This window comes from Chiloscyllium punctatum, chromosome 12 (genome assembly GCF_047496795.1).
Source record: "Chiloscyllium punctatum isolate Juve2018m chromosome 12, sChiPun1.3, whole genome shotgun sequence".
In the NCBI taxonomy this organism is placed as follows: Eukaryota; Metazoa; Chordata; class Chondrichthyes; order Orectolobiformes; family Hemiscylliidae; genus Chiloscyllium; species Chiloscyllium punctatum.
In genome coordinates, this window is record NC_092750.1 from 18,402,955 (window position 1) to 18,420,877 (window position 17,923).

The 17,923-nt window shown below is 42.0% G+C and overlaps 1 protein-coding gene across 5 annotated transcripts in view; it reads right to left on the bottom strand.

Moving 5' to 3' along the window:
- LOC140483641 (cadherin EGF LAG seven-pass G-type receptor 3-like) overlaps window positions 1-17,923 on the bottom strand; it is a 253,976-nt gene that overhangs the window by 80,937 nt on the left and 155,116 nt on the right. For 4 of the 5 annotated variants that reach the window (XM_072581951.1, XM_072581950.1, XM_072581948.1 and 1 more), the window contains 4 exons: window positions 13,408-13,509; window positions 4,322-4,336; window positions 4,106-4,200; window positions 3-212 (listed from right to left, as the gene is read on the bottom strand). In XM_072581951.1, coding sequence (XP_072438052.1) covers window positions 3-212; window positions 4,106-4,200; window positions 4,322-4,336; window positions 13,408-13,509 — 422 coding nt within the window. The remainder of the gene's footprint in view (window positions 1-2; window positions 213-4,105; window positions 4,201-4,321; window positions 4,337-13,407; window positions 13,510-17,923) is intronic. The other variant, XM_072581949.1, reaches the window with a different exon arrangement.

The window sequence follows — 17,923 nt, forward strand, 5'->3', positions numbered from 1 at the left end:
ACCTCTGTATAGTGTACATCCTGTGTTGCTGTAAGATTGAAACCACGTTGTTTACACTCAAATTCGAGCATCTTCAAGAGAAGGTGATATGTAATGTGGATGTCATTTCCAAAGTACTGGTCCATCTCCTCAGTGACTGTACGCATATGCCGGGCAAGTTTCTTTGCTTCAATGGTATTTAGTTCAGTTTCATTCCTCTCCAGCCTTTCCAGCTTTCAACAGAGACAAAGAGAAATTATATCACAGAAGTCATACTGGTGTGTGTAAAATGGTACAAAATAGGTGGTTGATTACTGAAGGTGGAGTTAAAACACCAAGCTCATTATTATTTAAACTTATCTTTCCTCATTGGTAATTCTTGCCAGGTCTTTTACAGTTACATGTGAACCAGCAATATCTCATATAAAAGGTGCAAATATATGTAAATTATCAGATACAACAAATATAAATCAAGTGTGAGCTAGATCTGATTCTGACTGGAAAGCGGTCATTGCTTACAAAAGTCAGGTACTATAAGGATCTTAGAGACAAAGCCATTGCTGGGACGAGATTCAATCATCAGAGGGTCAAAATTTTCCAAGTTCCTTCTCCAAACTGTCCTTTTTTTTTGCCTTCCTAAGTTTTACATGGAGACATATATTGTGGCATAACATGTAGAGCAAAGTGTGCAGCAGGTTGATTACAGAGAGCTTTGCCCATCTGTCACTGTTTTTAGAACACTGAAAGGATTATGCAGTTTTAGGAAGTGAATATGAAGATTAAATCATATAACCGTAGAAGTTTACATAACAGAAAAAGGCCAACAGGTCAATCATCTCTCTGTTGGCTTTGATTCAATGAATGAATCAAAACTTAATACAAACACCCTATCAGGTGTAACTTTGTTTCATAATGATAAGATAAATTCAAGTATCATCCTCCCCTCACATTTGGTAATCGTTCAAGACAGCAAGTCCTAAATTTTATGATTTGAAACGTACAAGAGATAGAAAAGCTTTTAAAAATTAACCTCAGTTAGGAAGGCTTCCTGTTTCTTTCAGCAAAGATTACTAAGTTTTAATATCAAACTACTACCTCCTCCTTGAGCTCTCTCAAACATATGCAAGGACTGATCAGGGATAGTCAGCATGGCTTTGTGCGTGGGAAATCATGTCACATGAACTGGATTGAGTTTTTTGAAGAAGCAATAAAGAGGATTGATGAGGGCAGAGTGGTAGACATGATCCATATGGACTTCAGTAAGGCGTTTGAGGAGGTTCCTCATAGGACATTGGTTAGCAAGGTTAGATCTCATGGAATACAGGGAGGACTAGCCACTTGGATACAGAACTGGCTCAAAGGTAGAAGACAGAGGGTGGTGGTGGAGGGTTGCTTTTCAGACTGGATGCCTGTGACCAGTGGTGTGCCACAAGGATCGGTGCTGGGTTCACTGCTTTTCGTTATAGTTAGTAAGTTTGCAGATGACACCAAAGTTGGAGGTGTAGTGGACAGTGAAGAGGGTTAACGTAGAGTACAAAGGGATCTTGTTCAGATGGGGGAAAGTGAGGACTACAGATGCTGGAAATCAGAGCTGAAAAATGTGTTGCTGGAAAAGTGCAGCAGGTCAGGCAGCATCAAAGGAGCAGGAGAATCGATGTTCCTGAATCGGGATTCCTGAAGAAGGGCTTAACCCCGAAACGTCGATTCTCCTACTCCTTTGATGCTGCCTGACTTGCTACGCTTTTCCAGCAACACATTTTTCAGCTCTTGTTCAGATGGACCAATGGGCTGAGAAGTAGCAGATGGAATTTCATTTAGATAAATGTGAGGTGCTACATTTTGGAAAAGTAAATCAGAGCAGGGCCTAGAGAGTGTTGCTGAACAAAGAGACCTTGGAGTGCAGGTTCATTGTTCCCTGAAAGTGGAGTCGCAAGTAGACAGGATAGTGAAGGTGGTGTTTGGTATGCTTTCCTTTATTGGTCAGAGCATTAAATATGGGAGACAATAGACAATAGACAACAGGTGCAGGAGTTGGCCATTCAGCCCTTCGAACCTGCACCACCATTCAATATGATCATGGCTGATCATTCCTAATCAGTATCCTCTTCCTGCCTTATCTCCATAACCCTTGATTCCACTATCTTTGAGAGCTCTATCCAACTCTTTCTTAAATGAATCCAGAGACTGGGCCTCCACTGCCCTCTGGGGCAGAGCATTCCACACAGCCACCACTCTCTGGGTGAAGACGTTTCTTCTCATCTCTGTCCTAAATGGTCTACCCCGTACTTTTAAGCTGTGTCCTCTGGTTCGGCACTCACCCATCAGCGGAAACATGTTTCCTGCTGCCAGAGTGTACAATCCTTTCATAATCTTATATGTCTCAATCAGATCCCCTCTCAGTCTTCTAAACTCAAGGGTATACAAGCCCAGTCGCTTCAGTCTTTCAGTGGAGGTCATGTTTCAGGTGTACAGGGCATTGGTTAGGCCACTTTTGGAAATTTGCGTGCAATTCTCGTCTCCTTCCTTTCGGAAGGATGTTGTGAAACTTGAAAGGGTTCAGAAAAGATTTACAAGGATGCTGTCAGGGTTAGAGGATTTATGCTATAGAGAGAGGCTGAATAGGCTGAGGCTGTTTTTCCTGGAGCATCAGAGACTGAGGGGCGATCTTATAGAGGTTTATAAAATCATGAGGGGCATGGATAGGATAAAAGGACAAGGTCTTTTACCTGGGATAGGGAGTCTAGAACTAGATGGATAGGTTTAGGTTGAGAGGGGCAATATATAACAGGCACCTTAGGAGAAAGTGTTTCACAGAGGGTGGTGTGTGTATGGAATGAGCTGCCAGAGGAAGTGGTGGAGGCAGTACAATTACTATATTTAAAAGGCAACTGGATGGGTATATGAATAGGAAGGGTTTGGAGGGATATGGGCCAAGTGCTGACAAATGGGACTAGATTAGTTTAGGATATCTGATCAGCATGGACGAGTTGGATCGAAGGGTCTGTTTCCGTGTTGTACATCTCAATGACTGTATAGGTCTTTAGTGATTTTTAGAATAATCACTAAACCATGGCAAAGTGCTGAAATTTATACCACAGGTAGGGAGCAGCGTGCAAAATAAATGGGGCAGTAGGCAAATTTGCTCCCAAAATTCACAAAACAATTCGATCATTGGAGTGATCATTCAAAGAAAAGGGACTCCAACATGTGGAATAGTCAGAATATCTAGGAACTGCTCTTCCAATCACAGCCTACTTCTCCCCAGTGATGTGGAGGAAAGTAATTTTGTGAAAAGAAGGTTGTGTTAATGACAAGAAAACTCAAGCTTGTAACAAAGTTTAAATAAAACTCATAATGCTGTTTTCTTTCCACTTGCCTGTACGCATCAAAAATTTGGACAAGTAAAGATCTCTGGGAGAAAACACGTCTTTGAAATGTGTATGCTAAGATATATACTAAAAGAAAATTCTGAACACAGGCCATAAGAGCTTGAAATTGCAGTCACATTCTTCACAAATTACATCAATATGTCAATGTTTCAGCCATTTGATCAAAACTGATGAGCTCCAGAGCTCTCTTCAAAATGGAAAAATGGATGGTAACAGAAAGACGGGTAGTTGGACTCAGTAGTTAGATGATGGATGTCACAGAGCTGCTGTAGATGGACTACAGTGGATGTGAGAGGACGGAGTCATACAAACGAGGGATATACCCCATGCCAGATCTCCTGACAGGAACAGCTACAAGCAATAGCAGCTGATCCACAGCAGGCCAAATGATCTAACCAGAACCCATTAGTACCAACCATTCACAGATACTATTTAGCAACTTATTTGACTAACGGAATATTACAAATTTGGGAGCAACTCCCAAAGAACAATCCAGATGTGGCAAAGTGGATAACAAGTAGAGCAGCTCCTTGAAACATTCCTGCCAAATTCCACTCGAGTTAATCCAGTGAAACATTCTATCCTTAATATCTAATTAACAATGATAATACTTGCATTACAGTATGAATGTTTAACGCTATACTTGAAATTTTGCCCAGAAATTATTTTAAGTTATCTTTTGTTCAGGACAGATTAAAGTTTGAATACAGCGGTAAGGCTTTCAAAACAGTACTTACAGTCTCTGCCAACTGCATGAATGGTGGCGATGTACAGTTAAAAAGATCTGGTTCCAACCAGCCATGTTCCTCCCCACAGTGTCGAATCACAGTACCTGAAATAGGTGGTCAGAATATAAGACATTAATCTGAAACAGCTTGACCTTTAAAAGAAATAACTTACACATGAAGCCAAGCAAAGCATCACACAGTTCAGCAGTGAGCAGAACAACTTACCATCAGCCCGCACGCCTGCGAAGGGAGAAGAGGAAAATAAAATACAAGATTCAAGGTGACAAGAGAGTGTGAAAGAAAAGGAAACTACTCACCAAAACTGCGTGCTGAGAGAGGTTTAAAAGGAAATCAGCTTCAGCAAGTCCTTCAAATAACACTCTCTGCTTTGTGGATTTTGTTTTGTTTAAACAACATGTGCGAAAATATTGAACTTGTGTGTAAAAGGGATACAATAACAATGATTTGGATTGTCTCTACCCAAACAAAAGCACTTGCATGCCACAGAATCAAAAATGTTAAAAACTGACACAAAGAGAAAGTCAACTAGGTGTGAAGACATTAAGGAGATAGTGAATTAGGATACAAGGTGAGTATGTATGCATGTGTAGGAAAGTAGGCAAATAGAGCAAAGATGTTTCCAATCTTAATTTGAAACTAGTACTGACGCAAATTAAGCAGGCCAAAATATGGTATAAAATACTAATTTTTACAGAAGTGATTAATTTATAAAAAGCTTTTACATAATGAAAGAGGAGTTCAAACTTCACATATTTTCACCTTAATGCATATGTGTTTGTCTGGCATTTTATTGGCTTCAACGCGATTGGGGAGGGTTATGGAGGGTAGCAGTTTGGATTGGTTCTCCAATGTATTCCTTCCACTGGGACAGTTTATGAGCGGCAGGACCAGCAGGCGACCAATTACCATGAGTCGGGCCTGTTTATTGGAACTGTCACCATATTGCTGATTGTGGACTACATCACCCCCACCCCAACCTTTCCAGCAACAGCGTGAAGGGGAGTTTCAAGAAGCAAAGGTGTGGCCATGGAAAGGAAAGCTCAATGACACCAATAATTTTCTTGGAGGGATTTCCCCTCCAGTACCCAATTCTGTAATTCCTTCAAGATTTTTCTTGCCTACCTGCTGACGGCCTTTTGTCCCTGGCTGCCTAAGGAACAACCATTATTCCTATGATTGGGCTGGCAGCTCATGGCGACAGGCCTCCATGTATATCAGAGTGGCAGTTCCAGCAACAATAATATGTGGCTGAAGTCACTTCCAGCCCTGAAGCCAGGAATCTGCTGCCTCCAGAAAATCCTAAGCTTTTTGATCATGTATCATAGATATATATTCTGAAGCTTCACTGACCACAAAATAACAAAATTTAAATCAATATTAATTTGTTACCATTTCAAACTGCAAGCACATAGATCCATATCTTCCAAAAACTCTCAAAATCCAAAAAGGGGTAAATTAATCAGTAAGAAAGATGATAATCAAATGCAGAATGAACTGGTTGGGTTTCATAGGCCAGGTTGTTAGGGTTAGAGAATAGAAACTGTCTAGGCTATGGTTTAGACAAGTTAGTTGAATTTTTCAAAATGGAATTGGGAACCTAATACCCCACTCAAGTCCAAGTTTAAACACCAAGTCTCAAGTACATAGTCATAGCATAGAAACAGACCCTTCGGTCCAACCTGTCCATGCCGACCAGATATCCCAACTCAATCTAGACCCACCAGCCAGCACCCAGCTCATATCCCTCCAAACCCTTCCTATTCATATACCCATCCAAATGCCTCTTAAATGTTGCAATTGTACCAGCCTCCACCACATCCTCTGGCAGCTCATTCCATACGTGTACCACCCTCTACATGAAAAAGTTGCCCCTTAGGTCTCTTTTATATCTTTCTCCTCTCACCCTAAACCTATGCACTCTAGTTCTGGACTTCCCGACCCTAGGGAAAAGATTTTGTCTATTTATCCTATCCATGCCCCTCATAATTTTGTAAACCTCTATAAGGTCACCCCTCAGCCTCCGACGCTCCAGGGAAAACAGCCCCAGCCTGTTCAGCCTCTCCCTATAGCTCCCTTTCAAGTTTCACAACATCTTTTCGATAGGAAGGAGACCTGAATTGCACGCAATATTCCAACAGTGGCCTAACCAATGTCCTGTACAGCCACAACATGACCTCCCAACTCCTGTACTCAATACTCTGACCAATAAAGGAGAGCATACCTTCTTCATTATCCTAACTACCTGCAACTCCACTTTCAAGGAGCTATGAACCTGCACTTCAAGGTCTCTTTGTTCAGCAACACTCCCTAAGACCTTACCATTAAGTGTACAAGTCCTGCTAAGATTTGCTTTCCCAAAATGCAGCACCTCGCATTTATCTGAATTAAACTGCACCTGCCACTTCTCAGCCCATTGGCCTATCCAGATCCTGTTGTACTCGGAGGTAATCCTCTTCGCTGTCCACTACGCCTCCAATTTTGGTGTCATCTGCAAACTTACTAACTGTACCTCTTATGCTCGCATCCAAATCACTTATAAAAGCTAATGAAATACAAACACCTAAATTGGGCAGGAAGCAGGAGGTGCCTGAAGAACACAAGGAGCAAGGGAATATGGCAGACATGATTCAGCTGATCACTGACTTGTAAAAAAAAGAAAATACAGTGAGATGTTTAGAGGGCCAACAGTATAAAACCACAAGACGATGCCCAAATAACAAAAACAGAGAAAACATGCTCAAACCAGTTCAAGGTCTCCAAGGGGCACACAACTTTCAAAATATTAACAAAAACTTTTCCTGTTCCAAGCTGTGAAGTCAAACTATGTGCAATAAAATGAAAACAGCAGTCCTGGTTGACTCAGCCCCTACGCAAGCTCCTTTGGCAGTTTAACTAATTGTTAAAATGGAGGAAGCTGGGAGACTGGGTTCCCTGCTCCCTACCTGTACTTTGAAAATTGGAATCTGTTTCAAAGATGTCAAGATCTAGAAATGCCCCAAGGAAATAGGATTTTAAAGTCAGATCTACACAGAGCCCTGACCCTGCCTATTTTTGAAAATCTGGCCACTCATCTTTGCTGGATTTATTGTTTGCAAAAATTGTGCACTTATTTTCTCCCTCAGAAGGTGAGCAATTTTAAAAATTAATGTAGATAAGCATCCTGATAAGAAACAGGAACTTGTTCCACAAATTAATAAGATCATGGTTGGTCCAAGTGTGACATTAACTCCACTTTCCTATTGTTTCTCATAACACTTTGACTGTTTTTTATTAACCTACTTTTCTAATCAAACTATTCAAAGATGTTATTACATAAGTTTGGAAGAGGTGGGCCTCCTGATCTTGGGATAGCCCCTAAAATGTATAAAGCAATGGGTCTGAAGGATTTAATGTTCAATGTTAACTTGAACGTCAGCCATTCTGCAACTGTATCACACAGTCTGTGGGTGAAGAAGTGAACTCTGCATTAGCTTTCATAGACAGTAGATGTACCCTGAACAACTCCTGAGAATGCTAGGAATTATGTCTGACTTGAACTATGAGTTTAGATACAAGGATACCTTACTGCCTTGGTGAGACCACGCCAAGAGTAGTATGCATAGTTTTTTTGATTGGATTAGATTACATTACAGTGTGGAAATAGGCCCTTCGGCCCAACAAGTCCACACTGACCCGCCGAAGCGCAACCCATCGATACCCCTGCATTTACCCCTTACCTAACACTACGGGCAATTTAGCATGGCCAATTCACCTGACCTGCACAACTTTGGACTGTGGGAGGAAACCGGAGCACCCGGAAGAAACCCACGCAGACACGGGGAGAACGTGCAAACTCCACACAGTCAGCGACCTGAGGCGGGAATTGAACCTGGGTCTCTGGCACTGTGAGGCAGCAATGCTAACCACTGTGCCATCATGCCACCCACTAATAGTTTTGGTCTCCCTACCTGAAAAGAATATACTTGTCATGGAGGGAGTACAGTGGAAATTCATTTGGCTAATACCGGGGACTGGATTAGTGGTGCTGGAAGAGCACAGCAGTTCAGGCAGCATCCAACGAGCAGCGAAATCAACGTTTCAGGCAAAAGCCCTTCATCAGGAATAAAGGCAGTGAGCCTGCAGCATGGAGAGATAAGCTAGAGGAGGGTGGGGGTGGGGAGAGAGTAGCATAGAGTACAATGGGTGAGTGGGGGAGGAGATGAAGACTTCCGTTTCCCCGGCCCCCAACGCCTTATCTTCACCATGGATATCCAATCCCTCTACACCTCCATTCGCCATGACCAGGGCCTCCAAGCCCTCCGTTTTTTCCTCTCCAAATGTCCCCAACAGTACCCTTCCACTGACACTCTCATTCGTTTGGCCGAACTGGTCCTCACCCTTAACAATTTCTCCTTTGAATCCTCCCACTTCCTCCAGACCAAAGGCGTAGCCATGGGCACACGTATGGGCTCCAGCTATGCCTGTCTCTTTGTTGGCTATGTAGAACAGTTGATCTTCCGTAATTACACCGGCACCACTCCCCACCTCTTCCTCCGCTACATTGATGACTGCATTGGCGCCACCTCGTGCTCCCGCGAGGAGGTTGAGCAATTCATCAACTTCACCAACACATTCCACCCTGACCTTAAATTTACCTGGACTATCTGACACCTCGCTCCCCTTCCTGGACCTCTCCATCTCCATTAGTGACGACCGACTTGACACTGACATTTTTTACAAACCCACTGACTCCCATAGCTACCTGGATTACACCTCTTCCCACCCTATCTCTTGCAAAAATGCCATCCCGTATTCCCAATTTCTCCGCCTCCGCCGTATCTGCTCCCAGGAGGACCAGTTCCACCATAGGACACACCAGATGGCCTCCTTCTTTAGAGACCGCAATTTCCCTTCCCATGTGGTTAAAGATGCCCTCCAACGCATCTCGTCCACATCCCGCACCTCCGCCCTCAAAACCCACCCCTCCAACCGTAACAAGGACCGAACGCCCCTGGTGCTCACCTTCCACCCTACAAACCTTCGCATCAACCAAATCATCCACCGACATTTCCGCCACCTCCAAAAAGACCCCACCACCAGGGATATATTTCCCTCCCCACCCCTTTCCGCCTTCCGCAAAGACCGTTCCCTCCGTGACTACCTGGTCAGGTCCACACCCCCCTACGACCCACCCTCCCATTCTGGCACTTTCCCCTGCCACCGCAGGAACTGTAAAACCTGTGCCCACACCTCCTCCCTCACCTCTATCCAAGGCCCTAAAGGAGCCTTCCACATCCATCAAAGATTCACCTGCACATTCACCAATATCATTTATTGTATCCGTTGCTCCCGATGTGGTCTCCTCTACATTGGGGAGACTGGGCGCCTCCGAGCAGAGCGCTTTAGGGAACATCTCCGAGACACCCACACCAATCAACCAAACCGCCCCGTGGCCCAACATTTCAACTCCCCCTCCCACTCTGCCGAGGACATGGAGGTCCTGGGCCTCCTTCACCGCTGCTCCCTCACCACCAGACGCCTGGAGGAAGAACGCCTCATCTTCCGCCTCGGAACACTTCAACCCCAGGGCATCAATGTGGACTTCAACAGCTTCCTCATTTCCCATTCCCCCACCTCATCCTAGTTTCAAACTTCCAGCTCAGTTACTGCCTCCTTGACTTGTCCGACCTGCCTATCTTCTTTTCCACCTATCCACTCCACCCTCTTCTCTTTGACCTATCACCTTCATCTCCTACCCCACTCACCCATTGTACTCTATGCTACTCTCTCCCCACCCCCACCCTCCTCTAGCTTATCTCTCCATGCTGCAGGCTCACTGCCTTTATTCCTGATGAAGGGCTTTCGAAACGTTGATTTCGCTGCTCGTTGGATGCTGCCTGAACTGCTGTGCTCTTCCAGCACCACTAATCCAGTATTTGATTTTCAGCATCTGCAGTCATTGTTTTTACCTAATACCGGGGACTGGCAGGATTGTCCTAGGAGGTACAGTTACTTCATCTGGGCCTACATTCACCACAGTTTAGAAGGGTGAGAGGGGATCTGACAGAAACATAAGATTCTAACCGGGCTGGACAGGGTTGATGCAGTGTGGATGTCTTCCCTGGTTGGGGAATCTAGAACCAGGAGATCACGGTCTCAGGATAGAGGGGAGGTCATTTTGAACTGAGATGAAGAAACATTTCTTCAGTCAGAGGGTAGTGAACCTGTGGAATCCTCTACCACAGAAGGCTGTGGAGACTAAGTCACTGAATATATTCATGAAAACAGGTGCATTTTCAGACTTAAAGCAGCATGGATATGGAGAGAAAGGAGGAACATGACATTGAGATACAGGACCATGATCCTATTGAATGTTGGGGCAGCCTCAAAGAGCAGAGTGACCTGCTCCTGATGCTAGTTTTGATGTTTCTACATAATGCAGCTGTACTTATTGCTATCATATAGTAAGCCATCTTGTTATACAAGAACAGCCTTTCTTCTGTAAAAATTTTCTGGTGGTCTATCTTCCACAGTTGATTAGTAGACAGGCCCTGGACAAAAAAAATAGGCAAAAGAGACTCTCTCAAACACCTCATATGTTGAACTACATACTGCAGAGATTGCAGATACAATGAGGTGCTGATTATGGCAATTGGAAATACCATACCCTTAATTCACTTGTCAATTCAATTAGCTCACTCTTTGCCATATCTCATGCAAACTTGAAAGGATTCCACTTTTGAATCTAAGAACCTAAGAACCTAAAAAGATTTGAACAACATGCTGAACAAGCTGTTTTGTGTTGCTACTGTGTAGTAGTTAAATGAGTAGTATTTCCCATTAACACCATGCTGCAGTCAGTTCATAAAGGCATTCTGCCCATCACACAACTGAGACAGTTGTGTGATGGTCAGGTATAAGTTTCAGCGCAAGCATATTGCCAAGTACATAGGCCATACATCCTAAAGATAGCTTAATTGAATCAAACACTGTCTCTTAAAGTGTTCACAATAGGGAAAGTATAGGAAAGACTATATTTGATCAGCCCACACTTGTTAAACCCAAAGCAAAATGGCTACTGATAGATATTATTACACAATTGGGTGGCAGCTACTAACAATCCTGAATGTACTACATTAGCAACCAATTTGTGAATCGGTCAAGCTCTTAACGTGGCTCATTTATGTTTTGTACAAGCAACACCAATTTGCATGCAGCAATCCATCCTCAGTAAAAGAGACATGTTCAAACTTTGTGGGTTTTTCTTATTACCTGGGTTTTTTTGGGGGGGGGGGGGGGGGGGAAGATGGAAGGGGGAGCTATAGTTCCTGTTTCTTTCTCCTTGGCAATGCTTGATCAATGAGAGTCAACTTACCAAATTATCAGCAACTTACTGTTGCCACACACCTTGTTGGGATAATTTGAAATGTGGCATTTTTGAATTTGCCCTGATGTTGCAAGATGGAGAGAATTGTCAACGCATCTCTTTTTTCAGCAATCTTTAAGTTTTTTTTGATGAAAATCTATTTTTTCGAGGCAGTGTTGAAAATCTTTCATTTTGATGTTTGGGTTTAATTCAACTATTCTTACCTCAATGGCTGTGGTTTGCTTTGGATTCTGACTAAAATACCTCCGACTCTTGAGAATATAAATGCAGATAATGACAATGAGGCAGAGATAATTTTCAATGTTACCAAATATTTACTAACCTGTATAATCATATCAACATAACATCCTCCAACTTCACAACTGCCTCTGTTCAACTGCTCTGAAACCCTCATCCAAGCTTTTGTTCATTCTAGACTTGACAATTCCAACGGTCCCCCATATTCTCCTCTGGAAATTTCAGATCACCCAAAATTCTCCTGCAAAGGTCTTGACTTGTGCCAAGTCAAGCTCCTTTGCGCTCAATGACTTAGAACAGCTCCCGCTCAAGAATATCTAAATTTTAAAATTCTCATCCTTGTTCTCAAATTTTCTTATGGCCTTGTTCGTTCCCATCTCTGTCAACTCATCCAAACCCAGAACCTTTCAAGAACATTGCGTTTTTCTAACTCTTATTTCTTCAGTTATGATGTGGATGTGCCGATGTTGGATTGGGTTGGACAAGATCAAAAACGTTGTATTTTTAAATAAGTCAGTTGGACTATAATCTGGTGTGATCTATTTCTATAGTGTCCTTGATTTTAACTGCTTCACCATCATTGGCTGTACTTTCTGCTGCCAAGGCCCTAAATTCTGGATTTCCTTCCACAAACATCTCCATCTCAATTTTTTTTCTTTCAGGCACTATTAGAATCTGCATCTTTGTAAAAAGCTTTTTTAATTATCTGGTTTAACATCTCTTTACGTGGTTTTGCATTGTATTTTGTTTTATAATGCTTCTCTCTGGTGTGCCTTGGAATATTTTGTTACATTAAGAGTCCTATATATGATGTGCCCATTATTAGGAAAGATAAACTCAGTTAAAATAAAAACAGAGATTGGATCATGATTTGGAGGAGCCGATGTTGGACTGGGGTGGACAAAGTTAAACATCACACAACACTAGGTTATAATTCAACAGGTTTATTTGGAATCACTAGCTTTCAAAGCGCTGCTTCTTCATTCACCTGTGATTTTTAACATTGTTATAATGTAGTAAGCTAATACAATATAGGCAGAATTTAAGACTTGAAGTCTACCTTGAAGCATTCAATTCTTCTTTAAAAATGGGATGCACTCTGTTCTTTTTTAGTCAGAACCTGTTGTAGTAGTCAGAGGCATTATCTATAGTTCATAGAATCATAGAATCACTACAGTGTGGAAACTGGCCATTCAGTCCCTCATGTCCACACCACTTCTCCAAAGAGCAGCCCACCCAGGCTCAACACCCTACCCTATCCCTGTAACCCTGAATTTCCCATTAATCGACCTAACCTACGTATCTTTAGACTGTGGGAGAAAGCTAGAGCGCCTGGAGGACACCCATGCAGACACGGGGAGGATGTGAAAGCTTGACACAGTTGCCAGGGCAGAATTGAACCTGGGTTCATGGCGCTGTGAGGCAGCAGTGCTAACCACTGAGCCATCAGGCTGCCCAGTTTTTTTATAATTTTTCAAAAATTACTGCCCTTGGATTTAAGTAATAATGAACTTTCCACTGTTGTCAACAAACTAAATGGAAGGACAAAATGACAAGTCCCAACAAGCATGCATTAACATTGCCAGAAAACAATTAGCTGAACAATGTGCGACTGAACCGACTATAGTGCAAATTTGAAAGTGTGAAGAAAAGTTTTTTATGAGAATAACATAGAATAGTCACTCACCAAGGGAACCCTTTGGGCACAGTACAGCTGCTGGGAGTCCAAACTTTGTTCTGGGCCACCAAACACCAGCCTTGAGTGACTTGGGGCATCCATCATATATCACTATGGAAAAAGGAGGCAAAAGACTAACGTCAGCAAGTATTTTTATAAATAAAATTACCCTGTTATGTGCTGGAGTTAAAATCACTTCAAAACAGCCCACAGTTATCCAGTAGAGCAGGAATAATTGAATTTGTGCAGAGCTTTTCTTGAATCAGGCATGTCAACTGGAATGATTATAAATGGGTGTCTTCAACAATAAGGTAATGAGGTATCAGATAATTAACAAAAATCCGTCCATGATATCCTTTGTTACACTCTACAATCCCCATATTGCCACCAAGGCCTTCTAATGATTAGCAAAATAGCATTTTAATGGAATAAAATTGTACACATTAATAATTTTTTGGCAATGCAACGATCTGTCAGAACTCTTAAGCTTTAGTCTAACAACGGGAGTGGAATTTTTTTTAATACTTCAGAGAATGACAAAGTTAGAATTTCACTGGAAATGCAGATTAAATGTACGTACAGTGGTGTGAGGAGAGGCATGTACTTCTCATTTGTGCTGTTAAGATCATGATGAAAAATATTCTCTTCTGACAAAGTTTGGACTTTTCTTTTAAGACCATTAGATGCAGGAGCAGAAATAACATTCAACTCATCAAATCTGATCTGATAATCCTCAACTCCACTTTCTTGCTTTGTCTCTTACTGATTCAGAATCTATCACAGCATTCAATATACGTAATGATCCAGCCTCAACAACCCTCTGTGATAAAGACTTCCACAGATTCACTATCCTCACAGAAAAAAAAATTCCTTACATATATCTTAAATATGCAACTCCTCACTCTGAGATTATGCCCTCTGGTCCTAGACTCTCCCACACCTCTCCATATCAATCCTATCAAGTCCCCTAAGGATCTTGCATGTTTTAACAAGGTTGCCCTCATTCTCCTAAATTCCAATGAGTACTGATTCAAACTACTCAACCTTGCCTCATAAGACTGTTTCTCTATACTAGGTATCAGCCTAGTGAACCTCCTTGGGACTGCCTCCAATGCTGAGGATCTAAAATCTGGATTTAGACTGTTATCAGGAGCAACCACTTAATGCATGCTTTTACTAACTACAAAATGGTTTCTTAATGCAAGTAACGTAAAGTAACATAATAAAATGGCTTTTTAGGCTGCAAATTAACACTATGTTTAAAATGGTTTTCCACCCTGCTAAAAGCTGCATTCCTAAGCTAACTGAATCAAAGATTAGCAGACAATGCTCCCTTTACAGTATGGAATTAACCAAGCTAGATAGGACATTACTAACCATCCTAGTTAATCTTGGAGATGCAGGTGCAAAGAGATAACATGTACAAAACAATGTGGGTTCCCAGGAAATACCACTGGGTTAACCTGCTGTCCATAATATCATTTTATTAGACTTTATTGTATTTACTGTGTAATTAAGGCTGTACTATTTCTTAAGAACCATATAAAAATTGTCTTGTTTCAAGCAATGTCGCACAGTTTCTCCAAGGAACACAGAATCTTTTAATCTCTGTGTTGCTGGACAACCTGTGCCCAGCCGATACTGATTAAAGTGTGAAATTTTGTTGAAGCTGACCAAACTCCTTGTGTTTATTTGACCGATTGTGAAATTGAGAGACCCCTCCGGTGGGGGGGGTGGTCGTCATCAAGATCTTTAATGCCAGTGAATCTTTTCTAGATAAAGGCCCAAAACTGTTCACGGTATTCCACCTGCAGTCTGACTAGTGCTTAGCACAATTTTAGCAAAACAGTTCTGTAGCTGTGGTCAAGGACATTCGATTCTCTGTTGGTCAGCAATTAAAACAAAAAGGAATTATCAGTATGGATTTCTTCGTTTTTACCACTTTCAGTTATCCAAAACAAAAATTAGTTAGGTGACGTTTGCATCTTCCACTTGCTTTTCGTATGTCTCAAACAGCAAATCTGTTAGCTACCTCTCACAAGCCACAATTCATGGTTTTATATATGTTTTTAGAGAAGGCAGTGGCATAGTGGAAATGCCATAGGGGTAGTAATCCAGAATCCAGGGCTAACGCTCTGGGGACATGCATTTGAATTCAACCATGGCAACTGATGAATAAAAAATATGGAATTAAAACTGTTAGTCTAGTGGTGATCATGTAACCACTATTGGTTGTTGTTCTAGTTCACATGTCCTTTGGGAAAAAAAATGCATCATACTTAGCCAGGCTGACCTGCATCTCACTCCAGACCAACAACAATGTGGTTGATTCTTACCTGCTCTCCAAAATGACCTGGCAAACCACTCATTTGCCAGGCTATTAGATATACCCAATAAACTCTGGCCTAGCCAGCAACACCTAATCCCATGAATGAATTTTGAAACAAACAAAAATTGCAAGAAAAACACAGCAGGTCTGCCAACATCTGTGGAGAGAAAGCAGAGTTAATGTTTTGCATCCAGAGACCATTCTTCAGAACTGACTGTAGCTGGGAAAAGGTTAGTGTAAATACTGAAGAAGGGATAAGAGGGATGGGGAAGAAATAACTGATACATGGAGATGGAGTCCGAACAGAGAGAAGAACAGTTGAGTAGACAAAGGAATGGGTAAAGCTCAGCCTGTGAGAATGAATAGCTGCTAAAGGGGATGGTTAGTAGCTGACAATGGATTATTGGTTGCAGCAGCTCATGGGATGACAAGGCTTGGCATGTGGGGAATGCAGTAACAACATGGGAGAAGATGCTCAAACCTTAAAAGTATTGAACTCTATATTGAGTCCAGAAAGTTGCAGGGCTGCCATGTGGAAAATGAGCCATTCTTGCAGCCTGTGCCAAGTTTCATTGGAGCATTGTAATTTCCGCCACCACCAGACACACATTCCCCTCCCCTCCCTTGTCAGTCTTCCACAGGGACTGTTCCCTGAGACACCTTATTCCACTCTTCCTCCACTCCCAACATCTCCCTGCTCCACAGTCTGCACTTTGAAAAATCAGATCACAATATTGTGTTCCTCCTCCCAGCTTACAAGCAGAAGTTTGAGGGGACCCGTCACAGCATCAATTGCCTAGGTATCATTTTTAGCAGACCTGTTCTGCATTTTCAAATGATGAATATCACAAAGATATGCTTACACATTTGGTCTTGGGGCTTTTTGCATTACATGGCCTAACTTCCTGGCCTCTACTGAGGAGTCCAAGGAGAACAGAGTTTTTGGACTCTAGGTGTAGCCAACTCATGACTGAAAACCATACTTCAAATATCCTCTAGTTATCTGTTACATTTCATGTAGGAAATAACAGATTGATTTGCACCACTGTTATTACTTACAGCTCTGCCAAAATATCCTTATGGGGTAAAAACAATGACTGCAGATGCTGGAAAGCAAATACTGGATTAATAGTGCTGGAAGAGCACAGCAGTTCAGGCAGCATCCAACAAGATTTTGCTGCTCATTGGATGCTGCCTGAACTGCTGTGCTCTTCCAGCACCATTAATCCAAAATATCCTTATGTTCATCCAAACAGGGAATGCGAAGGGCATGGATAAAGCGATCAAAAAGACAAAGTCCATCAATAAAGAAGACAGCCCAATTGATTACAAAGGCTGAAAGGTCATCATTGACAGCAATAAACAGCTGGAGAGTTGGGTGGAACACCACATTGAATTATACTCTAAGAAGATTCATCCGATTCAAGCTAATAAAATCGTGACCAAACAAATCTATATTTCTGAATTTGCTCAAGAGATACACATTGGGCAAGACACTGGAGCAAAGCTCTACAGTTCTTCAAACTGTGGCTTGAGATCTTATAGGCCATTTGAGAGAATAGGTATCACAATTTATCATCTAATTGAATAGTAGCTTCTCAAAAATATGGTCTTCTGCAAAACTGCAATGAAACATCACATGAGATTGAGATTTTGAGACTGAGAACTGAACCCATGATTTTCTGTCTCTGTGCTACTGCGGAGCCAAGATTGTCACATCAGAATGAAAACTTTATGTGTCAAAAATTTGGAATTTGCTGCAGTGGAACAAACAGGTGGCTAGCATGACTGGGAGCCAAAGTCAGTCAATGAGTACAGGGATTAATGGTATTGGGAGCAGGTGATATGGTGATTGAAATGTTTGACGTGACAAGGGATTTGAAAGGCTCCATCTATCTACCATAATTCCTGTATGGGGAAGTACAGAACATGGGAGCATGACCTTAACATTGGAGGTGATGAAAGGGAGCAGTGCTAACTGTAGTACAAATCTAAAGCTTCTTGTGCTAAAAAAACTGCTTAGGTTAGGTCAATTGCAAATTCAAATGTTTGACTGATAGATTTTCATTAAGCATGAGTTATGGCAGGTGGATAGAGTGAGATAAAGATCAGCCATGATCTAACTGAATGGCAGGTCAGATTTAAGGTGCTGGAAGGCCTAAAATTGTTCCTGGAATTTCTGTTATGGTTGAAAAT